The sequence below is a fragment of the Penicillium griseofulvum genome, assembly GCF_001561935.1.
Source record: "Penicillium griseofulvum strain PG3 chromosome Unknown contig_80, whole genome shotgun sequence".
Taxonomy (NCBI): domain Eukaryota; kingdom Fungi; phylum Ascomycota; class Eurotiomycetes; order Eurotiales; family Aspergillaceae; genus Penicillium; species Penicillium griseofulvum.
The window spans coordinates 4,013,771-4,040,384 of record NW_024467471.1 but is presented as its reverse complement, the minus strand read 5'-3'; the positions used below and the strand labels follow the sequence as shown (position 1 = coordinate 4,040,384).

At 48.2% G+C, this 26,614-nt stretch overlaps 11 protein-coding genes across 11 annotated transcripts; 5 read left to right on the top strand and 6 right to left on the bottom strand.

The window, feature by feature from the left end:
• Positions 1–96: 96 nt before the first annotated feature.
• PGRI_024580 (putative GPI anchored protein) lies at positions 97–576 on the bottom strand (the record flags this gene model as incomplete). Its single annotated transcript, XM_040790171.1, has 1 exon — positions 97–576. One exon carries the CDS (start codon positions 574–576, stop codon positions 97–99), a length of 480 nt encoding a protein of 159 aa, XP_040647124.1.
• A 2,727-nt stretch (positions 577–3,303) lies between these two features.
• On the top strand, positions 3,304–4,958 carry PGRI_024570 (uncharacterized protein; the record flags this gene model as incomplete). Its single annotated transcript, XM_040790170.1, has 3 exons — positions 3,304–3,373; positions 3,498–3,940; positions 4,059–4,958. The coding sequence occupies 3 exons, from the start codon at positions 3,304–3,306 to the stop codon at positions 4,956–4,958; spliced, it is 1,413 nt and encodes a 470-aa protein (XP_040647123.1).
• A 343-nt stretch (positions 4,959–5,301) lies between these two features.
• On the bottom strand, positions 5,302–8,034 carry PGRI_024560 (glycoside hydrolase family 55 protein; the record flags this gene model as incomplete). Its single annotated transcript, XM_040790169.1, has 3 exons — positions 5,302–6,930; positions 6,985–7,633; positions 7,688–8,034. The coding sequence occupies 3 exons, from the start codon at positions 8,032–8,034 to the stop codon at positions 5,302–5,304; spliced, it is 2,625 nt and encodes an 874-aa protein (XP_040647122.1).
• Positions 8,035–9,520: 1,486 nt separating this feature from the next.
• On the top strand, positions 9,521–12,028 carry PGRI_024550 (threonine/serine exporter family protein; the record flags this gene model as incomplete). Its single annotated transcript, XM_040790168.1, has 1 exon — positions 9,521–12,028. The coding sequence occupies one exon, from the start codon at positions 9,521–9,523 to the stop codon at positions 12,026–12,028; it is 2,508 nt and encodes an 835-aa protein (XP_040647121.1).
• A 180-nt stretch (positions 12,029–12,208) lies between these two features.
• On the bottom strand, positions 12,209–13,834 carry PGRI_024540 (Amidase; the record flags this gene model as incomplete). The annotated part of the gene is made up of 2 exons (XM_040790167.1): positions 12,209–12,631; positions 12,698–13,834. The coding sequence occupies 2 exons, from the start codon at positions 13,832–13,834 to the stop codon at positions 12,209–12,211; spliced, it is 1,560 nt and encodes a 519-aa protein (XP_040647120.1).
• A 441-nt stretch (positions 13,835–14,275) lies between these two features.
• Positions 14,276–15,406, top strand: PGRI_024530 (Glycoside hydrolase/deacetylase, beta/alpha-barrel; the record flags this gene model as incomplete). The annotated part of the gene is made up of 3 exons (XM_040790166.1): positions 14,276–14,397; positions 14,463–15,030; positions 15,095–15,406. The coding sequence occupies 3 exons, from the start codon at positions 14,276–14,278 to the stop codon at positions 15,404–15,406; spliced, it is 1,002 nt and encodes a 333-aa protein (XP_040647119.1).
• Positions 15,407–15,586: 180 nt separating this feature from the next.
• On the bottom strand, positions 15,587–17,797 carry PGRI_024520 (Zn(II)2Cys6 transcription factor; the record flags this gene model as incomplete). The annotated part of the gene is made up of 4 exons (XM_040790165.1): positions 15,587–16,813; positions 16,872–17,460; positions 17,513–17,607; positions 17,669–17,797. The coding sequence occupies 4 exons, from the start codon at positions 17,795–17,797 to the stop codon at positions 15,587–15,589; spliced, it is 2,040 nt and encodes a 679-aa protein (XP_040647118.1).
• A 468-nt stretch (positions 17,798–18,265) lies between these two features.
• Positions 18,266–19,498, top strand: PGRI_024510 (isocitrate lyase/PEP mutase family protein; the record flags this gene model as incomplete). The annotated part of the gene is made up of 6 exons (XM_040790164.1): positions 18,266–18,415; positions 18,473–18,750; positions 18,828–18,954; positions 19,011–19,112; positions 19,171–19,245; positions 19,298–19,498. The coding sequence occupies 6 exons, from the start codon at positions 18,266–18,268 to the stop codon at positions 19,496–19,498; spliced, it is 933 nt and encodes a 310-aa protein (XP_040647117.1).
• A 398-nt stretch (positions 19,499–19,896) lies between these two features.
• Positions 19,897–21,033, bottom strand: PGRI_024500 (TauD/TfdA family dioxygenase; the record flags this gene model as incomplete). Its single annotated transcript, XM_040790163.1, has 1 exon — positions 19,897–21,033. The coding sequence occupies one exon, from the start codon at positions 21,031–21,033 to the stop codon at positions 19,897–19,899; it is 1,137 nt and encodes a 378-aa protein (XP_040647116.1).
• A 658-nt stretch (positions 21,034–21,691) lies between these two features.
• Positions 21,692–23,599, top strand: PGRI_024490 (nucleobase cation symporter-1 family protein; the record flags this gene model as incomplete). The annotated part of the gene is made up of 4 exons (XM_040790162.1): positions 21,692–21,831; positions 21,949–21,985; positions 22,050–22,850; positions 22,910–23,599. The coding sequence occupies 4 exons, from the start codon at positions 21,692–21,694 to the stop codon at positions 23,597–23,599; spliced, it is 1,668 nt and encodes a 555-aa protein (XP_040647115.1).
• A 614-nt stretch (positions 23,600–24,213) lies between these two features.
• PGRI_024480 (uncharacterized protein) lies at positions 24,214–25,704 on the bottom strand (the record flags this gene model as incomplete). The annotated part of the gene is made up of 1 exon (XM_040790161.1): positions 24,214–25,704. One exon carries the CDS (start codon positions 25,702–25,704, stop codon positions 24,214–24,216), a length of 1,491 nt encoding a protein of 496 aa, XP_040647114.1.
• Between the last annotated feature and the right edge of the window lie 910 nt (positions 25,705–26,614).

Here is a 26,614-nt window from a genome sequence, read left to right as displayed (position 1 = left end):
AAATAATCGAGAGAATCATGAATAAAAGGCGTAATAATGTATGTCATGCCTGGTATCGAATCCAACCAAGAATCAATGGAGTAAGGGATCAACACTTTACAGTGCAACCATGACACCAAGGACACCGGCCATACCAGCAGCAACAACGCCGACAGCAGTGGGACGAGCGAAGGCGCCATTGTCAGAGGGGGTGGCAGAGCCGGAGGGAGATCCGGCGGATGTGGTGGACACGGTAGCGGTGGCCGAGCCGGCAGCGTCAGTCAGGGTGGAAACAGCGGTGCCAACCCGGCTGGTAACCTCGGAGCCGATGGAGCTGGCTTCGGAGGCAGCGGCAGAGCCGAGGGATGAAGCCTCGCTCTTAACAGATGAGAGGGCACCAGCTCCGGCGGTGCTTGCGGCTTCTGCGAGAGATGTGGCCTTTGAGGCAATCTCGGATCCGATAGATTGGCCGCCGCCGACGGCAGTGGAGTAGACGCCTTCGACGTCGGAGACGATGGAGTTCACATCAATGCCTTCTGGGGAGGCCATGGCAGCAGTGGCCAGGAAGAGGACGGAGGAGACCAGAGTGAACTTCATTTTGATCGTTGGAGAGGTAAAGGTTTATCGGGAGGATGTTGCTTGATTTAGGGGGTTATTTGGATTGTAGATAATTAACTGGGGATAATGATAACCTGGAAATCCGGGGGAGGGTTACTTCTTATATTCGGTTAATGGACACTAGTTTCCTATAGATAGAAACGTCCGGAGTTTGATTGCGCATGGCTAGGCAGCCGAGGTGGCAGTGGCGACATGACCTCAGCCTTGTAGCGATTCTCATGTCGATCGTGGGGTCCTTTCAAGGATAGGGGCTAATACGGAGTCCTCCATACTGGGTTAGAGAACTGTATTGGATATCCCACCATACGATTTTAGGCAATGATATCGTCATCTCGGGATCCACCTTGTAATGAGGGAGCAGGTTATGGGCCCGTTTCGACGACCTCGTCGCTCACCCCCAGGAAACACCTGCAAGATCTACGGAGGTACGGAGTAGACGTGCATGTTTTCGCACGTTCTCGCACGTTCTCGCGGGAGCTTGATTCGGTTTGTTCGCAGGGCAATGCAACACAGCCACCTCGCAATTTCTTGGGTGTTTTGCGGCATTAGCGGGTCCAAACAACTCGATCCGCACCGGAGACCCCGGTACCATCCCATCCTGACACATAACTAGCCTAGGGGTGGCTTGGAGGAAGATCTTACCGACCATAAGTTACGTGAGTGGTAGACAATGGTATGAAAGCGAGTCTTCCCAATATAGTGGGTGGATTCTTGTGTTGGGTAAACCAGTCTCGGCGCCCGTCATTATAATTAGAACAACAAGCCACTTGCAATTTCCAAGGTATCGGCCCTTGTCGCATTTTTGGCTGAGAGTAGCCAAGGGCTTCGATGACGCGTCATCTGGCAGGATTGAGCGCCATTATTGCAAAGGGATAGCTAGAATCATGACTGGCTGTGGACTCAGTTGCCGAGATATCCACTATTGGCCTCAGGCAGAGATATCACGTGCAGTGGCGACACACTAAAATAAGAAAACAGCCAGGACGCCAAAATATCGTCATCGAGGAGCGGTACATGGAAGTACTGTCATGAACATTTTCATAAATAATTTTTGAGTATCCAATGCGAGAGAGATTATGAAGGAAATAGAGACTTGTGGAGATGAAGAGACAGGGTATTTATATTCAGACATCATTGTTGACAGGGTTGTGAAGCTTCATACCCAGACCTTTCTCTCTCCTCATGAACTTGTGGGATTCGCCAAGTTTGTAGCCAGAGAAAGCCACGTCAAAACGATCCTCTGTTTACTACGGGTTACTTGTTACGACAGGAGGGACCGCAACTTACGGATGGGCCACCAAGAGCCAATCGTTCACAGGGAGAACAACCTGCATACACTTCACATCCATGGATGCGACCTGTCAAAGGAATCGTACGACGACGGAATAGACAATATCCATTACAACATACATACTCCATACATACTATGTACATACCTCAATGATGCTGAGTATACTAGGGTGGTAAAAGATCTGAGGTCTGGAATAACACTAACGCAAGTATTTGTTGTTCAATGTTCTAGGTTCAATTTGTATGTACATAGCCACGAACCTACCTCTCTTGTCATCATGGAAGTTCTCAGCTCTATAGATAAGAATGAGACTATTGAACTGTATCCACGAATGATGACTGGCTGATATCCGGATTCTGCTAGAAAGAAGAGTGTATCATTAACTCTTTTCCTTTGGCTTTCTTTCTTCATATACGGACAAGATTTTCGGATCGCATCCTCCTTTCAACGATGCTATTGTCAAACATAAACGGATCAATCCATACGAAACATAGGACTAAAGTATGTTGCACTAAAAATTATAGGGTACAATGCCGCTCGAGTGATAAAAATGATAGGTCTAACGTATTAAATACGTTTAATAAGGATACCTGCCATACTATATGATAGTTGATACAACGAAGAATAATAAATAAAAGTAATAGTCAATAAGAGAGGCCCTGTCGTCGATACGCTCAGCCTAATCCGCGGCCTCGCAACTGGACCAGGTGCGAGGCCCAATATGATCTGGTCCCTACAACATATAGCTCGCATAGTACTAATAGTACTAACTATACCTAACTTGATAGGAGGCAGACAGTAGAAAGTAGAATTCAACCAGTAGAACAACGCAAAAGGACTTGAAAGCGGTCTGCAGACTAAAGTTTAACAAACACTTGTACACGTATTCATCCACAAGAGACAACCATCTGCGTAGATCCTCCAATATCGTATCCTCGCATCTCCTTACAGACCGTGTGGGTCCCCTCATTTCAGCTGATCTGGTCTGCAGCATTTGAAGAATCACAGTCCAGAAACAACTGCTTCATAGTATATATGTTTACGTGTAGTGCGGACTCTGAGATAGTTACCAGTGATCAAACTAGAGGATTTCGGTCTGACCGTTGTTCATTAACACTTGAGCATCTTGTTCAATGTGTCAGTATTAACTAGGTGCACAATGGACAATATGAGTTACCGAAACAACCTCACAAGGACCCTGTTACTTGCATATTGATGTGGGGGTTGGAATCTTGGGAGTCTTTCAGCCCGCCACAAGATTGGCATTTGGCTGCTGAAGCGGTCAACTATATTGTAGACAGAAAAGACATCTGCGAGAATATTTAAGCTGCCTGACATGCCCTGCAAACTTCAGCAATCAATGCTAAATTAACTCTAAGAATCATTTTCAGACCAAGTTTCATTTACACATCACAATGGCTTCCGATGACAATATATTCGATGACGCCAATCTTCTTGGCCAAAGCCTGACCATGCTTCCAGGAGGTAAAGTCCCCTCTAATTGAACTATTGCAATCATCAAAGAATACATGAATCGTCAGATCTTTTGTCCATGATCGTAGTCGGTCTTACTCGTCACTTGACTGATCTTGCTGACAATAAGCTATAGAGCATGACCCATTCAACGTGAATATCATAGAAGGAGACAAGAGTACCGTCGTTGGACTAGCAGATGAAATGCACAAGGCACAATTCGCAGATGGAAATACTTACTTGTTGCCCAAAAATGTCCGAGCAAACATTGGTAACCGCAAAACTGTCGTCAACTCCATTAGGGTTGAATCCGGCGATGAACTAGCCCAAGAACTTGATGCTAGTGCTTCGTTGAGTGGTAGTTACGCGGGTTTCTCTGCAAGCGCGTCCGCCCAGTATAGCTACGGCTCAAGCCTAAGCAGCACAAAGTACTACGCCCTTCTCAGTGTGGACCATACATCCTTTACCTTGGCACTTGAAGGCCATGGCGAGACTGATTCGAGGATCAATTCAGAACTCGTTCAAGCCGTGAAGAAGCTTCCTGAGTGGGACCTAACGCAAGAGGTTCACGACAAATACGTGCGATTTTTCCGCAGCTGGGGCACCCATTAGTATTAAATCGTGCACCTTCGGCGCTCGGTTCCAGTTGAAGATTGAGAATCATGCATCGGAAACCCAGTCAAAGGAGAATTTCTAGGTGAATGTCGGTGCTGAGTATAATGGTATCGCCAAAGTCAAAGGCGACGTGAGCGTGAAAGGGAGCAACGAGTACAAGAGTTATCTCAAGACCCGTCAATTCCAGACTAAAGTGTACGGTGGGAGCTCCAGCTCAAGTCTTATTCTTGGTAATGCACCAGACGAAGCAGAGAAATACCAAGAGGCCTTCAATGATTGGGCCAACAGTCTCAATGACGCGGTTGCAAGCAATCTGATCAATGTCAAGATCGATAGTATTGGAAACCTATTGAGCAACAGTTCTGTCCAAGAGCACAACAATATCGCAGACAAGCTGGTCAAAGCGCTTGACTTCCTGGCTAGTAAATGGCTGGCAGATGGCTTTTTGAAGCTATGTTTGCCTAAAGAGTCACCTTCTCAGACTCATGTTCGCGAGCTATCCATCCAGGGGACACCGGGTGTCTTGATACGTCAAGGCTCACAAGAAAAGCCGCGACTTGAAATCGACTGCACCGTTTGGGAGAACGAGACATTCATTATGGATGGCGGCTGGGATGCAGTCCAAGTAGTTTTGCAGCCACCTTCAGCAAGTAAATCTGAGATCCAGCTTCTCTACTCGGGCCTGGACAACACGAAGTGGATGGAAGAAATACGCATGAGAGGAGCCAGAATCGAAGGTGACGTGGTGATTAATGGGGTGATCCCTATTACAATTCTAGCACCCCCCACGGCTCTTACTGGGGAGTTGTCTAACCCTACTAGTCAGTCGTTGACTAACACTGACTTGGACTTCTCGCCACGCGGTCCAAAGTTGCATCTGGCGGAAGGGAAGACGAAGGAGGCATTCAAAGTTCGTTCACTATTTCTGCCTGGCTTCGGGGGCAACGACTGTCAAATTGGTGCATGCTTTACCAAGGACTGAAATCACGTAGGTTTACCACACAGTTCTGGATCCAAACTTGTTACAGCTAGCTAAAGGGGTCCAGCACGGAGAGGTAACATGGTATTGAGGACTACAATATCTTGACATTATTGAGTCGATGATGGAGAGGAGGATGTCTGTGCATAGTTTCCAAGGAAAGAATTTCGGTCACATTTTAGATCGAGGTAATTTCAATATACATCGAAGACTTAACTTGAGATATATCGAGACCTCAATCTAGATTGTCAATAAAAAAGGATGCACTGCAAATTGTTCCCTCTTCCATATGTAAATTACTAACAAAATGCATATATCCAGTGATGCAATAAACACAATACGTATATCATGCTATAAACTGGCCATAAACCTGGATGATGCCTTCCCATCCGCCTTTGTAGTTCGATTGACGGGGATTGGTTTTTCCATCAAGCACCATCACGTCCGTCATGCGTGTGCTGATCGAGTACCAAACCAGATTCTGAGGGTCATTCGTCACTCGCATCATGTTGGTTTGGCAGTTCCCATTGCAAGGCTCATTATATAGACCATTCCAGAATCCGTCGAAGAAGGCCCAGGCAGCTGAGTTGTACAGCGCGATGTTGGACCCGCCGTCCACATTCGTTGCTATCGCAGTGCGACACTTTTGGTCATTTGCAGCACACCATGAAAAATCAGGGTCACCGTATTTGGCGACAGCTGTCCATGGTGCCGGCGCGGCCTGGTATTCTCCCTGACCTTGCATATACGGTGTTTCTGTTTGTAGAAGGCCCGCAAAGACATTTTGAGCGTTATGGATGTTATAGTTATACAGCCAGTGATGCTCGGAACCAGTTCCTGTCAGCCAGGTTCCCTTGATGGATTCGACCAAGATTCCACGGCCAGTTGAGATAATGGTGAGCAGTGACTCGCTGTCAAGGTTGTGATCGGCGGTCCATCCCCAGAAGTTCTCGATATATGCAGATGAGGTCTTGGTCAGGTGCATTACCATGAACGTTGCCATACAATCCTTAGGGTCTTGCGATGTGCAAACACTAGAGATACTAGTGTCAGCGGTGCCGCCAACCAACGCCATCGTGTTCCATAGACCAACGTCGCCGGGCTTATCACCTGCGGCATTGATTTCAATGATCTTAGCCCCCGGCAATATCTCGCCAACAGAGAATCGCATGTCCTGAATTTCAATCACACCGACGTCATCAGGATTGCCAAGTTGAACAACAGGCCTTGGGTTGTTTGGATCCTTAAACTTGTCACCATATCCAGAAATGACAGACCATGCTTCTCCGACAATGCGGGTTCCGACTGGGACAAAGATAGTGTCTGAGACTCGATATACACCGAAGGGAATGTATGTGATTTTGCACGAATCGGCATTTTGAGCCAAGATAGCGTTCAGACCCTTGGTGTCGTCAGTCTTACCGTCACCTTTTACTGTATGTGCAGATACAGTTTTCACATTGACAATATCCGCTGTGCTGTAATCTTGGTAGGTGGGCTGAGGCTTGGTAAAATATTTATCTCCCACCAGTAGTGGGGCTGGGCGCTTTGTCTTCCAGCTTGCTCCAGTCTGATAGCTTGTTGGAACGACAGTACCCCAAACCCATGTATCGATATGGGAGGTAGCTGCTAATGCCACCTTTCCCTGGGAGTCGACTGCGATAGCGTTCTGGGTATCATGCTTTAGGTTCTGAATGAGGAACTGACTGTTTCGGTTTCCAGAATCACCGGACGAGTCATAGAATCGAATTACCGGGCCCGAGTTTGTCGAAGTGGAATCCAGAAGCACTAAGCTACCCAATCCATTGCTAGTCATATCGATACTAGTTCCGCAGCTATCAAAAGTTGCCTGCTGGAGCAGAACCGTCCATCCACCTGCGGCGGAGAAAGCTGTTGTGCAAGAGTGGAAATTTATGTTTTTGAAGTTGACTTGTTGGTTGGAGTTCTTGATTCCAATAGCTCCGCCAATAATATCCTACACTTTGTTAGGCTGCTTTGTCCCTTTGTTTTGCTTCTCTGGGTTGCTTACCACATCCGTCACAGCAATGGTTGACCCGGCATTGATATGGATTCCAGTGTGGCCAGTAGAAGACTTTGGCATGCGAATCTTAACGTTTGTCAAGCCCGACCCTTGCGCAACTCCCCATTGAAGAGCAGTGAAGTGGCGGTCGGGGCTGAGGGTGGTGGTATCGATGATCACATTCTTGACAAGCATTGCAAAGCTAGTTTCCGGGTTGCCGCTGTGTGAATCGTATCCCATGATGAGATAGTCCCCACGGAAGTCCGGTGCAGGCTTGATGATGGGAGGGTTCAACGGATTACCAACAATAATCGTACCCACAGTCAGGTTCAGAGTGCTTCCAAGTTGGTATACGCCTCCTGGAAGGTAGACCTGGGCAGGGTAACGCGTGACACCTTGGCCTTTACGGCTGCCTCCCACGCCGTCATCATCTATGGCCTTCTGTAGCTTCGGGGTTTGATCACCAGAGCCATCATTGACGACCGAGTAATCCATCACATTGCGGTAGACCGGGTAGAGCGATGTTTTAGCATAGGGAGCAAATCCTGCTCCTTGTTGGTTGTGATCCTGCTCGTCAAGCCAGTAACTTTCCGGCGATTTGCTGGTGGGGGCAGCACAGGTCTTTGTCGCGGGGGAATGGTCATTTTGAGATTTCGCACTAGACAGCTTTATTAGCATCCTTGAATGCAAGAAAATGTTAAAGGACACATACGGTAGAGTTGTGGCACTAGCCTTTGTCGATTGAGTGTGGGTAGCATATGTACTAGCCTGTGGTATCTCTGAGGAATGAGCCACTTTTGGTGAATGGGCGGCCATTGAACCGTCGGCATTTGTTGCAGTTGATAAAGTCGTAGTGCTCGAGTATTGAACAGGAGTAGCGGGAGGTGCACCGGTAAGATCTTCCAAAAAAGATTCAAAATCCCAATCAAAGAAAAAATCATCATTTGATGGTGTATGAACGGCATGCGATGGAGACGCACGCACCAAGCGTTCAGGCACAACAGCACCTGATACTGTAGCCACAACAACCGCCACTGTCAAAGATGAGAAAACCCTCATATTCAATCAACCACAAACCACAACCTCAAACTCGAAGCAGATAGAGGAAAGGGAAAAAGGATGGGTGGATATATGATAATACCAAAAATGATCCCCCTGTAATATGTCAGGGTTTCGGCAGATACCATGCAGACGATCATGGAATGTACACAGAGACTATCTTTGAAGAATGTGTATACACTTGTTGGTGCACCATGAATGAGCACTTCCCCCCCCTGCAAGATTCTAGCTTTGTAACCTTTTAGAAAAACTACCACAGGCTTATGTCGTCGCTGCAACTACCCTTGTAGGTCCCTACTTTCTTGGCTTCCAAGGTTGATTGGATTCAGGCTTACGTTACAATGTGCTGATCCCTATCCCTGTAGACAGAAGTGAAGTATTCGATATCCTCAATTAGGATTAACAACCTTGACTATGATTCAGGGTGTTGATTCAGCGTCTTGAACTGTGTGTATTTCTTTTCGTGATTTCAACACGAAAGGACTGGAGATACGTTGAAGACTTTTGTGAATGTTCTTACGCCTCTTCATCTATTCCTTTTTTCCCTACATGGATGTATCGAAATCACCCGTGAGGTTCGAGGATACATCTTGATCTTTATCCTCTATGAGTCCCAACGTGCAATAATATGTATAATACAAAATCGTGTTAAGAATATGTGTTGACATGTTCAGAATGCTCTAGACTCGAGCCACATGGCAATTGAATGTCAATACAAAGTCACCCCTTGCATTGGGTCAACGGTCGATGGGTGTTTACTGCATGCCAACAGTGGGTATGTAGGAAATATGCCCAGAACTCGGCTATCTGATATATGTTGAAGTACGTACCGGAGCCTATCTCTACCCTAATTGGGCATAATATACTCCGTACATGAAGATATATATTAGACCACGGAAAAACAACAGTCTATTAGGGTATTTTGTGAAATAATGTCTTGTCCTATTACAAGCATTTCGAGCTTTCGGAAGTGTAAACCTGTCCTTAAATTTTAGGAATATGAAAGGAGCCCAAAGTTGCTTGTACTTGTTTCATATGTTGCTAGTAGTATCATCGATGATGGATAATTGCCCATGTGCAAAATTATTTAGATCTGGGTTTTCTTTGTAGGCAATGTGCCCTTTCCTATAGCAATTACATGATGATACTGAACAATGTGTGGCGAGAAACCTAGTCCGAGATTTGCGTGGGATAGATTTCCGATGAGGCGACACCTGCAAACAATACCTCATCGGAAAAAGCTCACAATCCCGTTGAGATGATTTCTTACACCTGCGCGAAAATAAATTCCTTGATTGCCGACCGTGGTTCGCCAGTATCCCCCAATCACGTCTCCGTGAGCTCATCTAGCAATTATGATAGCCCAACTTGACATGGGACCTTCTGTGGTTCATAATATTTTCACTGGAAAAAGAAAATCGCCTACAAACTCATTTACTCCGGAGACTAGAGGTTGGCAAAGGAGTGAAAATCACGCGTCGCCTTCATGTCAGACGCATCCATCAGTAGCTCCAACGAGAAGTCGGACCCAGAAAATACAAGCTCGTCCGAAGTCTGGCAGGATGCACCTCAAACCAGCCAAGATGAGGAGCCAGCACCCCGGGTTCGATTTCGATCAAATGCGGATTTTATGCAAAAGGCCCAGCATCACCCGCCAGCAGAAGGTCCCCGGGAAGAATGGGAACATGCTCACAGTCAAGCGCTGGCACATAGACCGACAATGCCATACTCTCATGAATCCGAGGATATTACCGACACGCCACTGCAAGATCGTGAGCCACACCCGACTGAGACAGAAGGCGTCGAAAGGACAGACCAGAACAAGCCACCGGAAGGTGAAAAGAAGGAAGATGAAAAGCAGGAAGACGAGAAGAAGGGGCCTGAGACACCCGAGCAGCGATCCACACGGGAGAAATTGCGAGATATGACTAGGGACTTCAGACAGAAAGCATCGGAATTCGGTGACCGCCTGGGCCGCCCACAGACCGAGGGAGACGACTTATCAGCCGGGAAGTATCACGCGGACTGGGCGACCGGCGGTGCAGTTGCCCTGTCTGACATGACAGATGACAAGCACAAAAGTGTGGAGGATAAGCAGCGGCACCAGAAGGGGACCAGCAATGAGGCTCATCGTCTGGTCCGAGATTTGACCCAAGATCATTCCCAAAAGCGTCGCAAGGGTCGTCCGAAGCCTTATCCTCACGCCGGGATCGAGTTTGAAGACGAAGAGAATGAACCAGGGGCTGATCCGAACTTCAGATATCGCTCTGGTGGAGGTGGGATCCTGTCGCAGTTGATCAAATTGCAAGGTGGTCAGCAACAAGGTGCTGGAGGCCAGTCTCGAACCTCAACTGACTCGTCCCGTAGCGCAGAATCCGCCCCCAGCGGGGCACCAACCCCAACCGGAGCCGGACCCCCCAAGAAGACAAAGCCAGTAAAATGGTATAAAAAGCCCCAAAATGCATCCAATTCAACCTTGATTGGTGGGCACGCGGATAGTTTCAGTGGTGCGAGCACTCCTGTGTCGAGCGAGATCCTATCACAAGCGTCGAAGCGTCGCGACAAGGAGGGTGGCGGCGGTGGAGGTCGGAATATGCGGCTTGAGGATGAAATTCGAGTGACGGTGCATATTGCAGAGATTATCTGTCGGCAGCGGTATATCATGCAGCTCTGCAAAGCCTTGATGTTATTCGGTGCTCCCACACATAGACTTGAAGAATACATGCAGATGACCTCAAAGGTGCTGGAGGTTGACAGCCAATTCCTATATCTGCCAGGCTGCATGGTCATGTCGTTTGATGATCCTTCTACCCGTACAACGGAGGTGAAGCTGGTTCGCGTCGCCCAGGGAATTGATTTGGCTCGCCTATCGGACACACATCTCATCTACAAGAACGTAATCCACGATGTGATCGGCATTGAAGAAGCAATCCAGGAGCTCGATTCAGTCATCAAGAAAAAACCTCAGTATCACAAGGCCATCGTTGTTTTGGTGTATGGGTTGGCCACTGCCACTGTGGGACCTTTCGCCTTCAGTGCTAGGCCGATTGACATGCCAATCATTTTTCTTAATGGTATTCTTGTCGGTTTAATGCAACATGTCGCAGCACCTCGTTCGGTGTTATATTCAAATGTCTTTGAAGTGACATCGACAGTGGTGACGTCCTTCCTTGCCCGAGCTTTCGGTAGCATCGCCCTTGGAGTTGAGAACGGGAAGCCACAATATCTCTTTTGCTTTTCCGCCATCGCGCAATCATCGATTGCATTGATATTGCCAGGCTTCCTTGTTCTTTGTAGCAGCTTGGAACTTCAGTCTCATCAGATCATCGCTGGCTCGATTCGGATGGTCTACGCTCTCCTCTTTTCGCTGTTCATTGGGTATGGAATTACCGTTGGCACAACCATCTACGGGCTAATAGACAACAATGCGGTATCTGACACTTCGTGCCCAGAAAAGGGCGCCTTTAAGAATCCCTATGTTCAACGGTTCCCCTTCGTTGCGATCCAGACAGTCTGGCTTTTGATCATCAACCAAGGAAAATGGAAACAGCTCCCACCTATGAGCGTCATCGCATTGGCGGGCTACATTAGCAACTACTTCAGCACGAAGAAACTGGGATCAAACTCCCAGGTTGCGAATACAGTCGGCGCGTTTGTCATCGGCGTCATGGGAAACATATACAGCAGGTTTTGGCATGGTCACGCTGCGACCGCTATTCTGCCTGGCATTTTCGTTCTTGTTCCATCTGGACTTGCTGCTACGGGTTCTTTAATCTCGGGTGTACAGTCTGCGGATGAGATTCGTACCAATGTCGGGTCTCATGGTGGTGGCGCTGGTTCAGGGCCCGGAGCTGGCTTATCCTCCGGTAGTTCTGTATTCAGTCTAGGATTTGGTATGATCCAAGTAGCTATTGGCATTACGATCGGTTTGTTCATCTCCGCATTGGTGGTTTATCCATACGGCAAGGCCCGCAGCGGACTGTTTAGTTTCTAGGCTATTCGTTGCTACGCCGTTGGAAACTGGCTTCTAGCCTGTTGATAATAGGATAATATGTACAACAAAAAGAAGGAATAAAGAACATACATGCATTCATCACTTCTCAGCCTAGGTGAATAATGCCTAGATACGCTTTAGGGAAATTAGCGTAATGGTGGGAGATGATACGGCCTGTCTTCAAAATTCCTTCCATTTAATATTTTGCTCCCATGCATTTGCAAGACGCAAGATAGTCAGCTCATCGTGCCACCTGCCCACAATCTGCATACTGGCAGGTAACTTCACGTTGTTATCCTCATGCGCCGGCACAAACCCGATAGGGATTGCTAGCGCTGGGTGTCCAGTGGCGTTAAATTGGCAAGTGTTTTCTGTCATCCCTTTCGCAGCTTCCATTTGAACCATTGGCATTGCTTCGGCAACTGGGAGGCGGTTTGCGGGCAAAAGGGTCGTGGGCATTATAATGACATCCACTGAAGAAAGAACATTGTCATACAGGTCCTTGAGCTTCCGCATAATGTTAACGGCCTTCGGGTACAGGGTTCCATATCGCTGCCAGGCGAACTCGCCGCTGAGTAGGGCTTCTTTGCTCATAATGCTCATCTAGAAGGCAGGTTAGCGGGCTTCACTCAGTGAGGGAGGTATGCGATTTGAAGGGTGTGGAATTACCTTGCTAACCACATCAGGTGTGTAGGGAAGACTCTTCTTTTCAAACAAATCTGTCAACATCACTTGTCGTCGACCTGTGGCTTGTCCCATCATTCCCATATGGTTTCCCATCTTGCTGACCACAGAATACACTGATCTTCCGTGAGAATGAAGAGGAACGCTGACCTCCTGGAGGCTAGCCCCCAGCTTTTCAAAAACATTAACCGCATTTCTAAATTTTTCCTCTATATTCGGGTCAGTCTGAGCCGGTAGACCTTCCTTCAAAATGCCTATTCGCAACCCCTTAATTCCAGCGACACTACCTTCCCTAAGCAAGTGTGAATAACGTGGTACTTCTGAACGGAGGGGAATTCCCGGTCCCGAGCGATCATCCAACCCATCAGCACCAGCAATCGCCTCCAACAATATCGCATTATCCATGCAAGTGGTTGTAATTGGTCCAACATAATCCAGACTCGCATCGTTGCTCGCAATACCCGTGTATGGTACCAGCCCTGCTGTTGGTTTGAACCCATAGAGCCCCGTGAGGGCAGCTGGGATGCGAATACTGCCTCCTTGGTCACATCCGATCCCCATATCCGTGGCTCCGCTCGCCACAAGCGCCGCCGTCCCGGAACTGCTGCCTCCCACCGAGTATTCCCGCGCATAAGGATTGTGCACAGGACCAGTTGCGGCGGTCGAGCTAACGGCTCCACGAGACAGGTTCTCGCATACCGCCTTGCCAGTGATGATGCCGCCGGCATCAAGAATGCGTGAAACGACCGTGGCATCGGTATGCGGGACCCAGTCGCGGAAGGTGTCGGTGCCGAGTAAACACGGTACGGCGGCGACGGAAATATTGTCTTTCAGGCAAATAGACTTGCTTTCCAGGATATTGGAGCTCGGGGAATTAGACGATAGATCAAAGCGCCAGGCCCATGCACCGAGGGGGTTATCAGCTGGCAGGGGGAAGTGGACATTTTGCCGTGGGCTGATGGTTTGATTTGGTTCAGGTTGGTAATCATCCATTCCAGCAACCAGCTCTAATGTGTTTTGGGTTCGCGCAAGAAGCGCTTCGTAGTCTGCAATCTGGTGCGCTGGAATTTCCAATGACAGCCCTTTTGCCAGGGAAAGCATTTCGTCTCGAGTTGGAGCCATGATGGGTGTCAAGAGACACTGCAGTTTGATGTGCAGTATAGTGAAACACGTTCAATTGCAATGACTTTCTTGAGTCGCTCAAAGCAAACACCTTGTGTCAAATCCTTATCATGGCCAAGGATTGAACCCGGGTTCGCAATCGAATAACATCTCCAAGAGTCATCTGCCTAGGTCGAGAAGTGGAGTTCATTTGATTAAATCCCGCTATCACGAGGGGGTATGTCCGCTATTTTCAGCTTTGTCGCTCTGAATTCCGCGATTTGCTTGGAAGTTCCCCACACTTTGGATTCGGAGCCTCCGACAACCCCCGCTTGATATCGGATATCAGCCGAAGGAGATAACAACCGTGGAGTTCACTCATTTATCCAATTGTGATTTCTCCCAAAGTTTACACTCAATTGTACCTGTCTTCATCAGCACTTGACACAATATCGCTTCCCAATGGTTCACATCGACCCAAAGTATCAAGTCCCCCGAGACTTCGAGGGTTTCGGCGAGGAGGGCTTCGACGCTAAATGGCCCAACGGTGCTCGCATTGCCGTTTCGTTTGTTCTGAACTATGAGTAAGTCTTTTATCCACTTAATCTGGTGGCATTACCTTCAAGCACCACAAACTGACTCCTGCTAGGGAGGGTGGTGAGCGCTGTATCTTGGACGGCGACAGTATCTCAGAGTCTTATCTGTGGGAAAAGGGTGCTTCTGGTGGACACCGTGAAAATGCGCGCTACCTCAATGCGGAGCAGGACTTCGAGTACGGGAGTCGTGTATCTTCATGGCGACTGATCCGTCTGTTCAAAGAGTTCGGCTGGAACTTTACCACATATGCTGTTGCAGTCGCCCTGGAGAAGAACCCAACATTTGCTAAAGCCTTGGTGCGTGATGGACATGAAATCGCTACCCATGGGCTGCGGTGGAAAGACTTCTGGGAATTTAGTCTCGAGGAGGATAAGGAATATATCAAGCAGAGTCTGTTGATGTTGAAGGAGGTCACCGGCGAGATGCCCGTGGGTGCCTACTTTGGTCGTGGAACACCGCAAACACATCACCTGTTTCCTGAAGTATGGAAGGAGCTGGGTGCAGAGTTTCTTTGGTCATCCGAGTGTTACAATGATGATGTTCCTTACTGGCTTGACCTGCCGTGGGAAGACCAACTGCCTGAGAATGAGCGAGAGGGTATGCTCTTGATCCCATATAATGTAAGTCCAGCTGTTTCGATGAGTTCATACCCCAGAAGACAACTTATACTAATTCATGGGCTAGTATGACTGCAATGATGGCAAATTCCACATGTCTCCCGGATTCGGCTCTAGCGTGGGCGAGAGCTACGAGAAGTACCTTAAGAACACATTCGACATGCTCTACCGTGAAGGTGGCAAGATGATGAACATTCCCTTGCATACGCGTATCATTGGCAAACCCGGTCGATGCGAGGCGCTTCGCAACTTCATGAAATACGTCGCCGACAAGCCTGATGTTTGGGTGACAACTAGACGTGATATCGCCAAGCACTTCCGGTCTAAGTTCCCTTATCAACCACATGGGAAATGGGTCCACGATGCTCGAAGTCAATAGTAGGGGCATATACAGCATGTGAAACGGGTGTATATGAGTTGAAAGAAGACGATACAAAATATCGCTATACATAGCTTCAATATAACTGAATGTAGAGCACTATTGACGAATATCTAATTCTCAACCCGAAAAGGCCGATTGTGATCATATACGCTTTAATCTCATGAAAATAGTTTCTCATTAGGGTAGCTGCCATGCCTCCCAACTAGTGTCTGCCAAACTCCCGTAAGATGTTTCCGCTAGGGGAGTGTCGGGATCTACCCATGCGACGAGCTCATTAACCACCGCCATTGTATCGAACTCCATCCATCTGTCTTGTAGCACTTGCAGGGCTGGTGGCATAGACTCTCCTTGTGCTGGTACAGACCCTTCCATTCCTGGAAACTCGGCAACTACACTGCCATGACTTTGGGTTTCTTGAAGCGGCGCAACTCCCATATTCTGCATGGGAACGTCATCCATAATGTTTGCGATCTCTCTGGCATCGGTTTCCTGTTGGGTTTCTAGTCGCTCCATGGTCATGCTCACCAGCGCCTCAAATGCGTCGCGGTATCGCCGAACCCATGGAGTTCTTTCGCCCATAACAAACAGTACGCTTGAACACGCTCGAATATTGTTGCTCAGTCGTACACTCCAGACATTCTTATGCGTCCATAGGCAATATAGCATCATGATACCGGAGACAAAGACGGTTTGGACGGCGATAAAGCTATGCCCGTACGCCGCGTTCTGATGCAGTTTCTTGTGTAGTTGACAGATCTGACCTGCCGACTCTAAACAAGCCTTGAAATATGGATCAGAGCTTGGTAGGATAGAGAGGAAAGGCTGCATAAGGAGGCGAATAGCTCGGTGGTAGTGGAGAAGTAAATAGTCCGGGCGGTTGCCGTTGTCCAGAGACACAGACGCCAGTAAACTCTCCTTCCACTCCTGTAACTCTTGATAGTACCCTCTAACCTTTGGCAGGAGCTCTTGCAGGGTCCGGTCAATGCGATATAGAGAATGATGAATGCGAGACTCGATTCTCCTAAGTCGGAACAGATGAATTGCTTGCCGTAATTTGTGATCATCCTCTTGCATCACAGTGGGCATCTCAACATCAATCAATCGGTCAGGCAGACTAACAGGATAGCCAAGTGCGATAGAAATGTTGCGCTCAAGGGAATACACTGTCCAGAACAATTTCCGACGCTTTTGAATAACAGCGGGGGACAGGTCGGCTTCGCGCCGGGAAAGATACATACCCAAATGAATGCAGGTACGCATGGCAAATCCGATGAGATACCATAGCTCTTGGCTGATGGAGGAACGAAGGTGAAAGATGACTAGAAGAACCATAGCCTCGATGTTCTCTAGAGATCGGGGTTCTCGTGCCGCGGAGATATGCCGTATTGCCGTCGCATAGAAAGCCTAGTTTGATAGTTGGCTAATTATGCTTGCAAGGAGAAGGTACCCTACTATCACTGACCTCTGGTGTAGGTAAAGATGCGTGTTTTTCCGTCAAGGAAAGTAGACCCGACCCAACAGCATACACGAGGTACAGTTTAAATAATCCAAAATGCTGGCTGGCAGTCAGGGACTGCAGGCCAATATGGGAGAGACGTTCCCTATCTCGATGCCATTGCAGGATCTCGTCTAGATCCAGGAACGGATACCTCGAGTCAACTCTCTCTAAATATGTCTCGATCAGTCTTGCACCCAGCTCATCTGATGGTGGCCCAGTGCCATCCACGCCATGGGTCATAACATTTGTGAATGGGTAGCTTCCTGCGGCCGCAGAGCTTTCCCGATGCTCCTCGGACACGCCAGAGTCACCGGTTGGATTACGACCAGTGGTCGCCGAGCCTTGGGATACATCGCCGATATTGAGGGCAAGGTGGAGTGCAAATTGAGAGAATTCCATTCCTGAAGACGTGTCGGGAAGAGAGAGACAGAGCGAATTTGCTACATCCGCAATGCTCATCTTCCCTGGCGGGGCGCCTTCCCCCTGCGAAGTTTGGTGCTGCAGGAGTTGAATTTCGAGTTCGGCGACTTTGCTTTCAAGGGCATGAATGTATCTAATTTGTCATCAGATTATCTTTGGAACCAGAAAGTGGTGAATGCATGTACTTCGCGACGACCAAATCCTCGCCGCGGACATTTTGTAAGTCGCAAGTGGCCCTTGATTTGGTACAGTTGGAACAAACAGGCAGCTGACCATCGCACTATAAAACGAGCAATCAATACTTATGTTTTAGTATCAGGATTGTAGTGTGTTCCGCATACCTTCTGCTTTCGTGTCTTGCATCGCGAGCACGCTGTCCGCCCGATGCCACGTTTGCGGCTCTGGGGAAGCTGCCCCGCCACCCTGGGAGAGGCGAGTCCATCAGGAGGAATTACCCCAGAGAGTTCCATGCCTTACAAAAGCGTAGATGTTCAAAAGATTAGAAACGGAGGTCCTCGGAGGGTCCGAAGATAGAAGGCTGGAGGTCGGTGTGAACTCCGCTCCCAGGACTGTCCTGAGGTCCACTTACGCCTTATCTGGGAAGGTCAAAGCGCATGTTAATTTATCTCTCTGCTCGTTAATTCTTGGTCCTGGGGTGAAACCATTTCAATGCCAATTATCTTGGTGTAATTGGTTCTATTTCCCTAGTCTCTACCTTCATCCAAACAAATTAATTAGGCGCTTAGCCGAATTTAAACAATATTTCTTGCAGTAGGGTTAGATATATATACTTTGTCGGAGGTTCCGATAGTTGGATACATCTTATGAATCCCCAGCTACTAATTGGATTTATTTTTTAACTGTGACTAGCTATTGACCTCAACAGGCAAGGAAATTCCTTCTCTAATCAAGCAAAACTTTGTCGCAAAGAAGCAAAAATGGTAGACATCACTACCCCAGAGCCATACATGAAGCCCGCAACGCGGCTGCGAAAGCTACTCTCTCAACCAGGTGTCTGCATCCAAGCCCCGGGAGTATATGATGGTCTCTGCGCCCGGCTTGCTATAGAGCAAGGATTTCAAGTTATGGTATAGCTCGATGGCCGCTGAACTCTCTCTCCGAACGGTCAACTAACGTGACAATAGTACCAAGGTGGCTCTATGACCACTGCCGCGCGCCTTGGAAGAGCTGATCTCGCTTTTGCATCCCTCAACGATTTTGCGCAGAACGCGCAGATGATCGCTAACATTGACCCTCGCATCCCGCTTATCGCTGATGCAGATGTCGGGTTTGGGTCACCACCAAACATCGCCCGCATGGTACAGATGTATGATTCATGTGGAGTTGCGGGCTTTCACATTGAGGACCAAGTTTCAAATAAACGATGTGGTCACTTGAAAGGCAAGGAAGTTGTGGACATAGAGTAAGCCTTTTGCTTTGAGATACCAGCCCAGAGTTGGAAGCTATACTTGAGAACTGACTCAAAATGTTTGCTTTAAGGACCTGGAAGTCAAGGATCCGTGCATGTGTGATTGGACGGGACTCTATATACGGGGGTAGTGATATATTAATAATTGCGAGGACGGACTCGCTGGCAGTTGAAGGATACCAGGCGGCCCTTGATAGGGTATGGCTGATACAGGAAAAGCTTTTGACAGCAGAATAACTGACATTTTATAACAGCTTCTTGCAGCACGGGAGTGTGGCGCCGATATGGGGTTCTTGGAAGCAATTGAGACGGAAGAACAGATCAAGAATGCCGTGAAGGTTTTGGCACCAATGCCTGTAAGTGGAGAACCTTTTATCTTCGTACGAATTGTTACAATATATTGATATTATTTAGCTCATGGTTAATCTGGTCTCCAACGGCAAAACACCGTGGTTCTCGCCAGAAATATTGGGCGAATGGGGAGTCAAGGTCGGTTCTCAAAATATCATGTTCCTCGAGCTTCAGACTAATGTCAAACTAGCTCGCTATCTACCCAGGGGCTGCGGGAAAGTCGGTTCTTCACACAATCCGACGTGCATATAAGTATCTTATGGAGACTGGTCAAGACGATGCAGAAGCACAAGGCTTAGATCCGAAAGGGTTCTTTGACGTGATGGGATTACAAAGAGAGATGGAAATTGATCGGCTTGCAGGAGGTGTATCTTTCACAAATGGGGCATAAGAAAAAGCTAGAGCATGCAATTTGTATTTGTTAAACAGTAGACTACGCATATCTTGCACATGAGGGTCGTTTCCTTATATTTTGCTTGCTTAGTGTTGCCCGGAGAATCTAAGAAAATGCTGTTGTTATATCTCCCATGAAAAACTGTTGTTACAATAAAAGGGAGATTGAGGCGGTAGGATAATATTGCTTTCCGGAACAGTTTTACTGTCTCATGAGTATCAGTGTCTGTGAAATAGTTTGCTACACATCCAGCAGGACATAGATTAGCAAGAAAAGTCAAAAATATGGAAAATGAAGGGAATTATAGCAATATAGCAAAGTACAATTCACAGTCAGTTAGTTGAGTTATATACATGAGACCGGAAATTTCAACCATTCAACGATATCACCGATTTTCAAATAGCACCCACAAGCTTGGTCATCTCTTCTCGTGTCACGACGGGCTTGAAGCCCCTGGAAGGCATACCCATAGCCTCAGCCTGTCGCTTCTCATATCTGAGGAAGTCTTCGGTAATAGCACTACCCCGGACACCACCGCGGACTGCGCCTGCCCGGGAATCACCCCAGTACTCGGCCCACTGAGGGGGGAGAGGCTGGGAGCTCGGAATAGAGAGCCATAGACGCATAAGATGGCGCTTCTCATCTGGCAATTCATGGTCCTCAAACGGTGTGCGTGAATGCAGCGTTACAAAGCTGTTAAGAAGTTGCATATCACCGCGCTCTAGCTCCATGGTATAGCAATACTCATTAGATGGCATAATTGTGTCCAAGAAATCAAGTGCCTCCACTTGCTGGGCTGTAAGTCGAGGCACCTCGGGGAAGTCGCGCTGTGCGGCAACGGTGTTTTTGCGGTTGGTGCGAGCACAGAAGTAGGCGCCACTTTTCCCCATAAGTGGGCAGCGGTAGTACGGAGGCTGGGTGGAATCTTGGGCATTCTGGAAGCTGTGGAACCAGTTATTGGACTCGAGCACAGGAAGCAAATCAGGGCGGAGCTCAGCGACGCGATCGTGCAGCGCTATGCTGCTCATGACTTTGGAAGTTCCACCCTCCTTTGCGGTGCGACGACACAGAAGAGCCACCACGTCGGCGGAATCTTGGTGGAAGTCAAGTCCGGCGTTGGTGTTGTATCCACGACCCCCCTTGACCTTGTAGCTTCCTCCCGCATCGCGTACGTCGTTGATCACCTCGCTGGCGCGGTTTTGGGTGCGCCCAACACCGATATAAAGCCCCATGCCCCAGTAAGCGACACGCATGTCTGCCTCGGACCATTCGTCGACTGGGAACCCCTTCACGAGACACATGCCCCAGCGACCTTGGGTGGTAGCGATGGCATCCTGCAGCGCCCTCTTAGACACCTCGGAGAGTGGATAGTCGACTTGCGTCATATCAAGAAGAGGCTTGGGGTGATTCTTTGCGTAAACAAGTGCAGTGCGGAAACCTTCAATTTGCTCAGGAGTGAGACGCAGGATCCACGAGTCATCGCGCTCAACATCCTGCGTCTTCCATGCTTGGGGAGTAGTTCCAATTGACATGGTCAAAATTTAACAAAGTAAAGGATGGAAAAAGAAATCGAGGCTGGAATCAGCAATGCAAAATCCAGAATACCTAATAGATCTGCTAGATGCTTTTCTTCATCGAATCGTGATCTTTTCAATCATCAGTTGCGGTCTAAGGTGCCTTTATGGCCGACAAATGATATAGAACATTCCGAAGCTCAGCTCATACTCTCACTGCCCTTACGTTATTGCTATCGGGGTGGGGTTTTGGTATATTATCGGAGGCTCCGTCTCCAAATTCCATGGATCGCCCAGAGCGGAAGGTCATATAGAGTTTATCGGAGGGTCCGCGAGGTGGAGATTTCAAGGATCACCTACCAATCATCGCGGAGAGCTGTCATTCCCCGCGTTTTCGGTATCTTTCAAAGTTTCCAAGCTTCCCCAATTCTGATTGGATCTCGGGAATTAGCCTCGAGGCGTCCACGGGTTGTATCTTTGCCAATCTATATCGTTTTGTTTGTCAAAACCAAGATTGTCGGGCGTATGCCCATCCTTACACTTCAACACTTCCGGTACTTGTTCTTATCAGCAGGAGGAAAGCCCCATTAGAACCTGAACTTTTATTTTTGACATAAGTCTCGGCTGATCACCGCACCTCCCTACTCATTGAGAAATTTGACTCTGAAACTGTTATATGATGACCTGGAATACACGGACTAAGAAAGCCTTCAGCTCTCCAGCGGCTTTTCTCAAGGCCATCGAAACAAAAGAAGTTGACGGGGAGAAGGCCGCTTACAATGAGGATCTACTTCCAACTGAATCTGGCAAGTCTCTGTCTCTAGCAACTCTTACCAAGGGGACGATATGCTAACAATGTATCACAGAACGACGATCCTGGGGATGGATTCACTACTTCACATACTACCTAACAACATCTTTCTCGCCTACTAGCTATAACCTCGGGGCCTCTTTAGCCACAATTGGTCTGGTGAGTCAAGACGAATTGCCAGAAACCATATATTACCGTTCAACCGATCTGATAAAATCTTCAGACGTGGTGGCACACCCTCATTGCTGCAGTGATAGGCTCAGTTTTCCTATCAATAATTGTTGTTCTCAATTCGCGCGGTGCGACGCAATACCATGTTGGATTCCCTGTCATCGGCACTGCTGCTGGTGGTCCACGGGGTGCCAAGTTCTTCATTTTCATTCGCGGTGCGGTCGCCGTCATCTACTTCTCTACAAATCTCTATTATGGTGGAATGTTAATGGCGATCCTACTGCGATGTATATTTGGCTCGGCGTGGGACAACATACCTAATCTTCTTCCTATGAGCGCTGGCATTACCAGCGCAAATCTGCTGGCCTTCTTTATCTTCTGGATCTTCCAGATGGGTCTGATGTTTGTGCACCCTATTGTGTTGAGACATATCTTTGTCATCAAGGCATTCTACAGCACCATCGCTTTGGTGGCGGTTCTAGGCTGGGCTGTACACCAGAATCATGGATCGCTCGGTAGCTTCCACTTCGAGGGACAGGCTGTTCTTTCTGGCTTGCAACTTGTCTGGCCTATGATCTCGGCCATAAACTCAATTTGCGCTGCTTTGTGTCCCATTCTGATCAATCAACCTGATATCGCACGATATGCACAGAGACCGTCTCAAGCCACTTGGTCTCAAATTTTGGGGATCTTCATCAGCAAAATTATGATCATGTTTCTCAGTGCTGCAACTACCAGTGCTACGCAGGGATTTCTGGGTACATCCTACTGGAACGTGTGGGATCTTTACAATGCCATACTGACCACCTACTGGGGCCCGGGTGCGCGTGCTGGCGTTCTCTTTGCCTGCTTGGTATGTCGCCCCAGACACTCCTATTTGAGAGCCTTCTTACAGTTGCTAACTCCATGCAGGGAATGGTTCTTGCTATCCTTGCCTCCAACGCCGGCACCAATGCACTTCCCGCGGGCGCTGATATGACCGGTCTCCTACCACGGTACATCAACATTGTCCGTGGACAGATTATTTGCGGTATTCTGGGGCCTTTATTATTCCCCTGGAAGATTATTGCCGACGCAAAGAGCTTCCTGACTTTCCTGTCATCATACACCGTCTTCTTAATGCCTATATGCGGTATTATGGTTGTTGATTACTGGCTTGTTCGTCGGGGTAATTTGCATGTTCCGTCGTTGTATAGCCGGGATGCCGGTACTCCCTACACATATTGGAGGGGTTGGAACCTTCGTGCTATCGCGGCCTGGCTTTCTGGGACGGCATTCGTCATCCACGGTGTCGCTGGGGCCTTGGAACCTAGCCTGACAAACCAGGCCAGCAAAAACATGTACAAACTTGGATTCCTGTTGAGCTTCCTCATTGGCTCAATAGTTTACTATGCTGCCTGTCTAATCTTCCCGGTCCCGATATACCCCGAGGGAAAGGAGGGCACTCACACAACCTGGGAATATATGGCTGGCTCTGAGGGCTTCCTTGAAGGAGAAAGTGTTGATACCATCAGACTCAACCATGGTGCCATCATTGGAATCAAGGTCGATGGAGGTATCGAGAAAGACTATTCCCTTGCGTCGGAAAAAGAGATCGTTTAATCTCTCAACTATGTATTTAATTGTCTAATAATGCTGCCTGAAGTACTGGGGAGGTTGTGTACATGGGGCAGAATATACGAAATACACTATAATGTCAACCTTAGACAGCTAAAAGTTGTGAAAATGTTAACCATCTCCCACATTTGGCCGCCAAGAGTTGCCACTAATACGCGAGCAAGATAAACGACAAAAGTGAGGAAGGTGGTGAGGATCAAATGGAAGCGCGAAGTGTCTTCCATAATCTGTCCCTAGAACGTAGATATCTCGTTGCCAGGACGCCGCCTATATCAACCTGGGATAATAAAGTGGGAAGGTTGATGGAATAGTGGAGAAGGGACTATGCGGGTGACGGGTCTGGTTCCCAAAGATGTGAAGATCATTGCAACAAGCTAGATAAGTACGAGTATGAAGGTCATCATGGCCAATCTTCAAAATATTAGAAACGAATATGGATTTGTATGCTAAAGGAACCAGTCTATCCTTTTCAGGGTAACAGAGGAAGGAATCTCGCGATGCAATGAATGCAAAATATGCAACAAAGAAAAGAGCGACCCTCGACCAGCCACCGGTCATATGAAAGCCATTGGGTGGCGATAGATTGGATGTCGAAGTTATTAGTTGCACTCTATCATGTCATCCTGTATGGTTTCTGTGCCTCTTTTGTGATTTTGACAAATGGCGTAACCCAAAAGCTCAAGGAGGTAGCGTTCGCGGTTTATGAAGACACGGACAGCAATCGTCCGTAGGAATTTCTTTGCATGGTGCAGGATGAGAACTAGGTGGCTTGGTGGAATGCGGGAGAGGGCCTCGATGGAGAAGGTGATTTGATCGGGGGTTGTTTTCAGAGACGGGAATGCAGCAAGCAGATGACGGGTGCTTTTATCGCTGACAAGAGACTCGCAGTATGTGTCAAGCATATTTTCACGGACAATGAAACGAAGAATCGAGTCCAAGGAGTCAGGATGAACAATGGACTGCGGCAGGGAATGTTCAGGATCGGCAAGAGCTCGTTGCATCACACTCACGTATTGCAGGTCTTCCATGAGCGGTGTTACCTGAATATCTGTTGGTGATGTATGCCCAAGGAGTGGACGATCATAACCCAGCTTTTTCCGCCAGAAATAGTTGCATATGATTAGAGAGATAATACACGGAATGAGGAGAACGTAGCCCCACCAACGCTCTGCAGTGACCATAGAAGCAGCACCAGCAACAAGACCATTTAGTCCATTGACACCAGCATGCCATTGGAAGCGACGGAACCGTGTGTGCAGACGGCGACGGATATCATCACTAGGCTCGCGCGCAGAAACAGCAGCATCGTGCACATGGAATCGATACAGGAGATACCCAGACCAGATGGCATTGACAAGGCCGAAAATTGCAGCTAGGCCATTTCCGATATATCCAGAAAGCAGATTACTGGCTTTATAGACCTGTGGATTGGCACCACCAATGGCCATCAAAGTACCCACACCGACCAACAGCGAGCCAAATCCCATCAAAGCGTCCATCAAGATCCGGTCAATCACTTCGGTGCCAATTTCACGAACCCCGACCCCAAGCCGGCTGTCAATGAGCCGAGTCAGTTCCTCGTTTTTCTCTTGCTGTTGCCTCAGACGCTGTAGGTGATTCCGCTCCGCTCGCAGCAGCCTGACGTTTATCCAACTCAGTCGGAAATCATGAATAGCAACCAACACCATTCCCAAGGCCAGTGTACCCCCAATTCCCATTAGCACAGCTGCAAACCTCGGAACGGGGATTTGGTTCCAGACGTTGGCGGCGAAGTCACCGGCGTTAGCTAGCTCGAGGTATCCGACACTGGCGAGCAAGCTGTTTTTGAACTGCTGCTGGCGCAATAGGCGGTATTGACTGCCTCGCCGGACCAGCACAACCTCGCCTTTCTTCGATTCCAGAGACTCCAGCCATGTGATGTCACTAGCTTCACGGAGCAGTTTGGGGACCACGACGGGTGGTGGGGATTCGATCGGTGATTCTAAGTCTATCTCCATGGCCATAGCTGTTGGAGCATGGGTCAAATATGTGCTGTAGATGGGATCTGGATAAGTTATTAGACAGTCAGATGAGTCGGTAGCGGTCACCATTGTGAAAGTCGTAGGTTGGGCGACCAGGTGATCGTAGGGGGAAGTTCACACGGCGATGTCCATGCCGATAATCTTACAGACAGGTTCAGAGGGTTTAGTGAAGATTAAATTGTGAGGAGATGGAGGAATGGTAAGAGTTGAAGAGTCAAAGAGACAAAGAGGAGAAAAGCAAGACAGGGAATCCCCTGCCCTGCAAACGGGTGGATACACCCGCCTTGGCGTAGCCCTATAGGGCTGAGAATATGCTTTCACAGGGGATACGTGTATAACATTGTACTTAGAAGCTATATGTACTTAATTTCCTCGATACAGGTTTCTAACTCCAGCTACTACTTTTATGACAGAGCTCAAATGCTCAAATTCAGGCTCATACTGAGATTCTGTGAGGATCGCGTGGTTTCTGTTGGAGCCTGCGGCGTGTAGCTGTTACATAATCACATCGAGTGAGGAAAGCCATTTACTGGAGCGTTGCCTAGCCCAGATCAGATGGAGTTAGCCAGCTCTGGAGATTTAAAGAATTTGACTTGGCCATTTCCTTTTTAGCTGTTGACATTTGACCTTTGTCTTATATTTAAATTATCTCTCGGTTTTCATCTCATCTTCCCGTCTCTTTTTGTTCGCCTTTGTGTCGGATCTAGGATGTATTTGGGGCGGCGAGACATCCTACTACGGATTCCCAACCATGTGGAGATAACCATCAAGTCAAACCATGATACGCAGAATATTATGTCTCTGACCTTCTCATCTTTGTTCAGTCACCGGAACTGCTCAAGAAGCTGCCAAGTTTCACGGAAAATATCATACCTGACCACGGTCAAGAGGTTCGGACGTTAACCTCCCAGTAGACCTCCGCAAAGCCCATAGCGCAACCAGCAGTGGGCTGTGGGCCGGCGTCCGAAGCCTAGCCCAG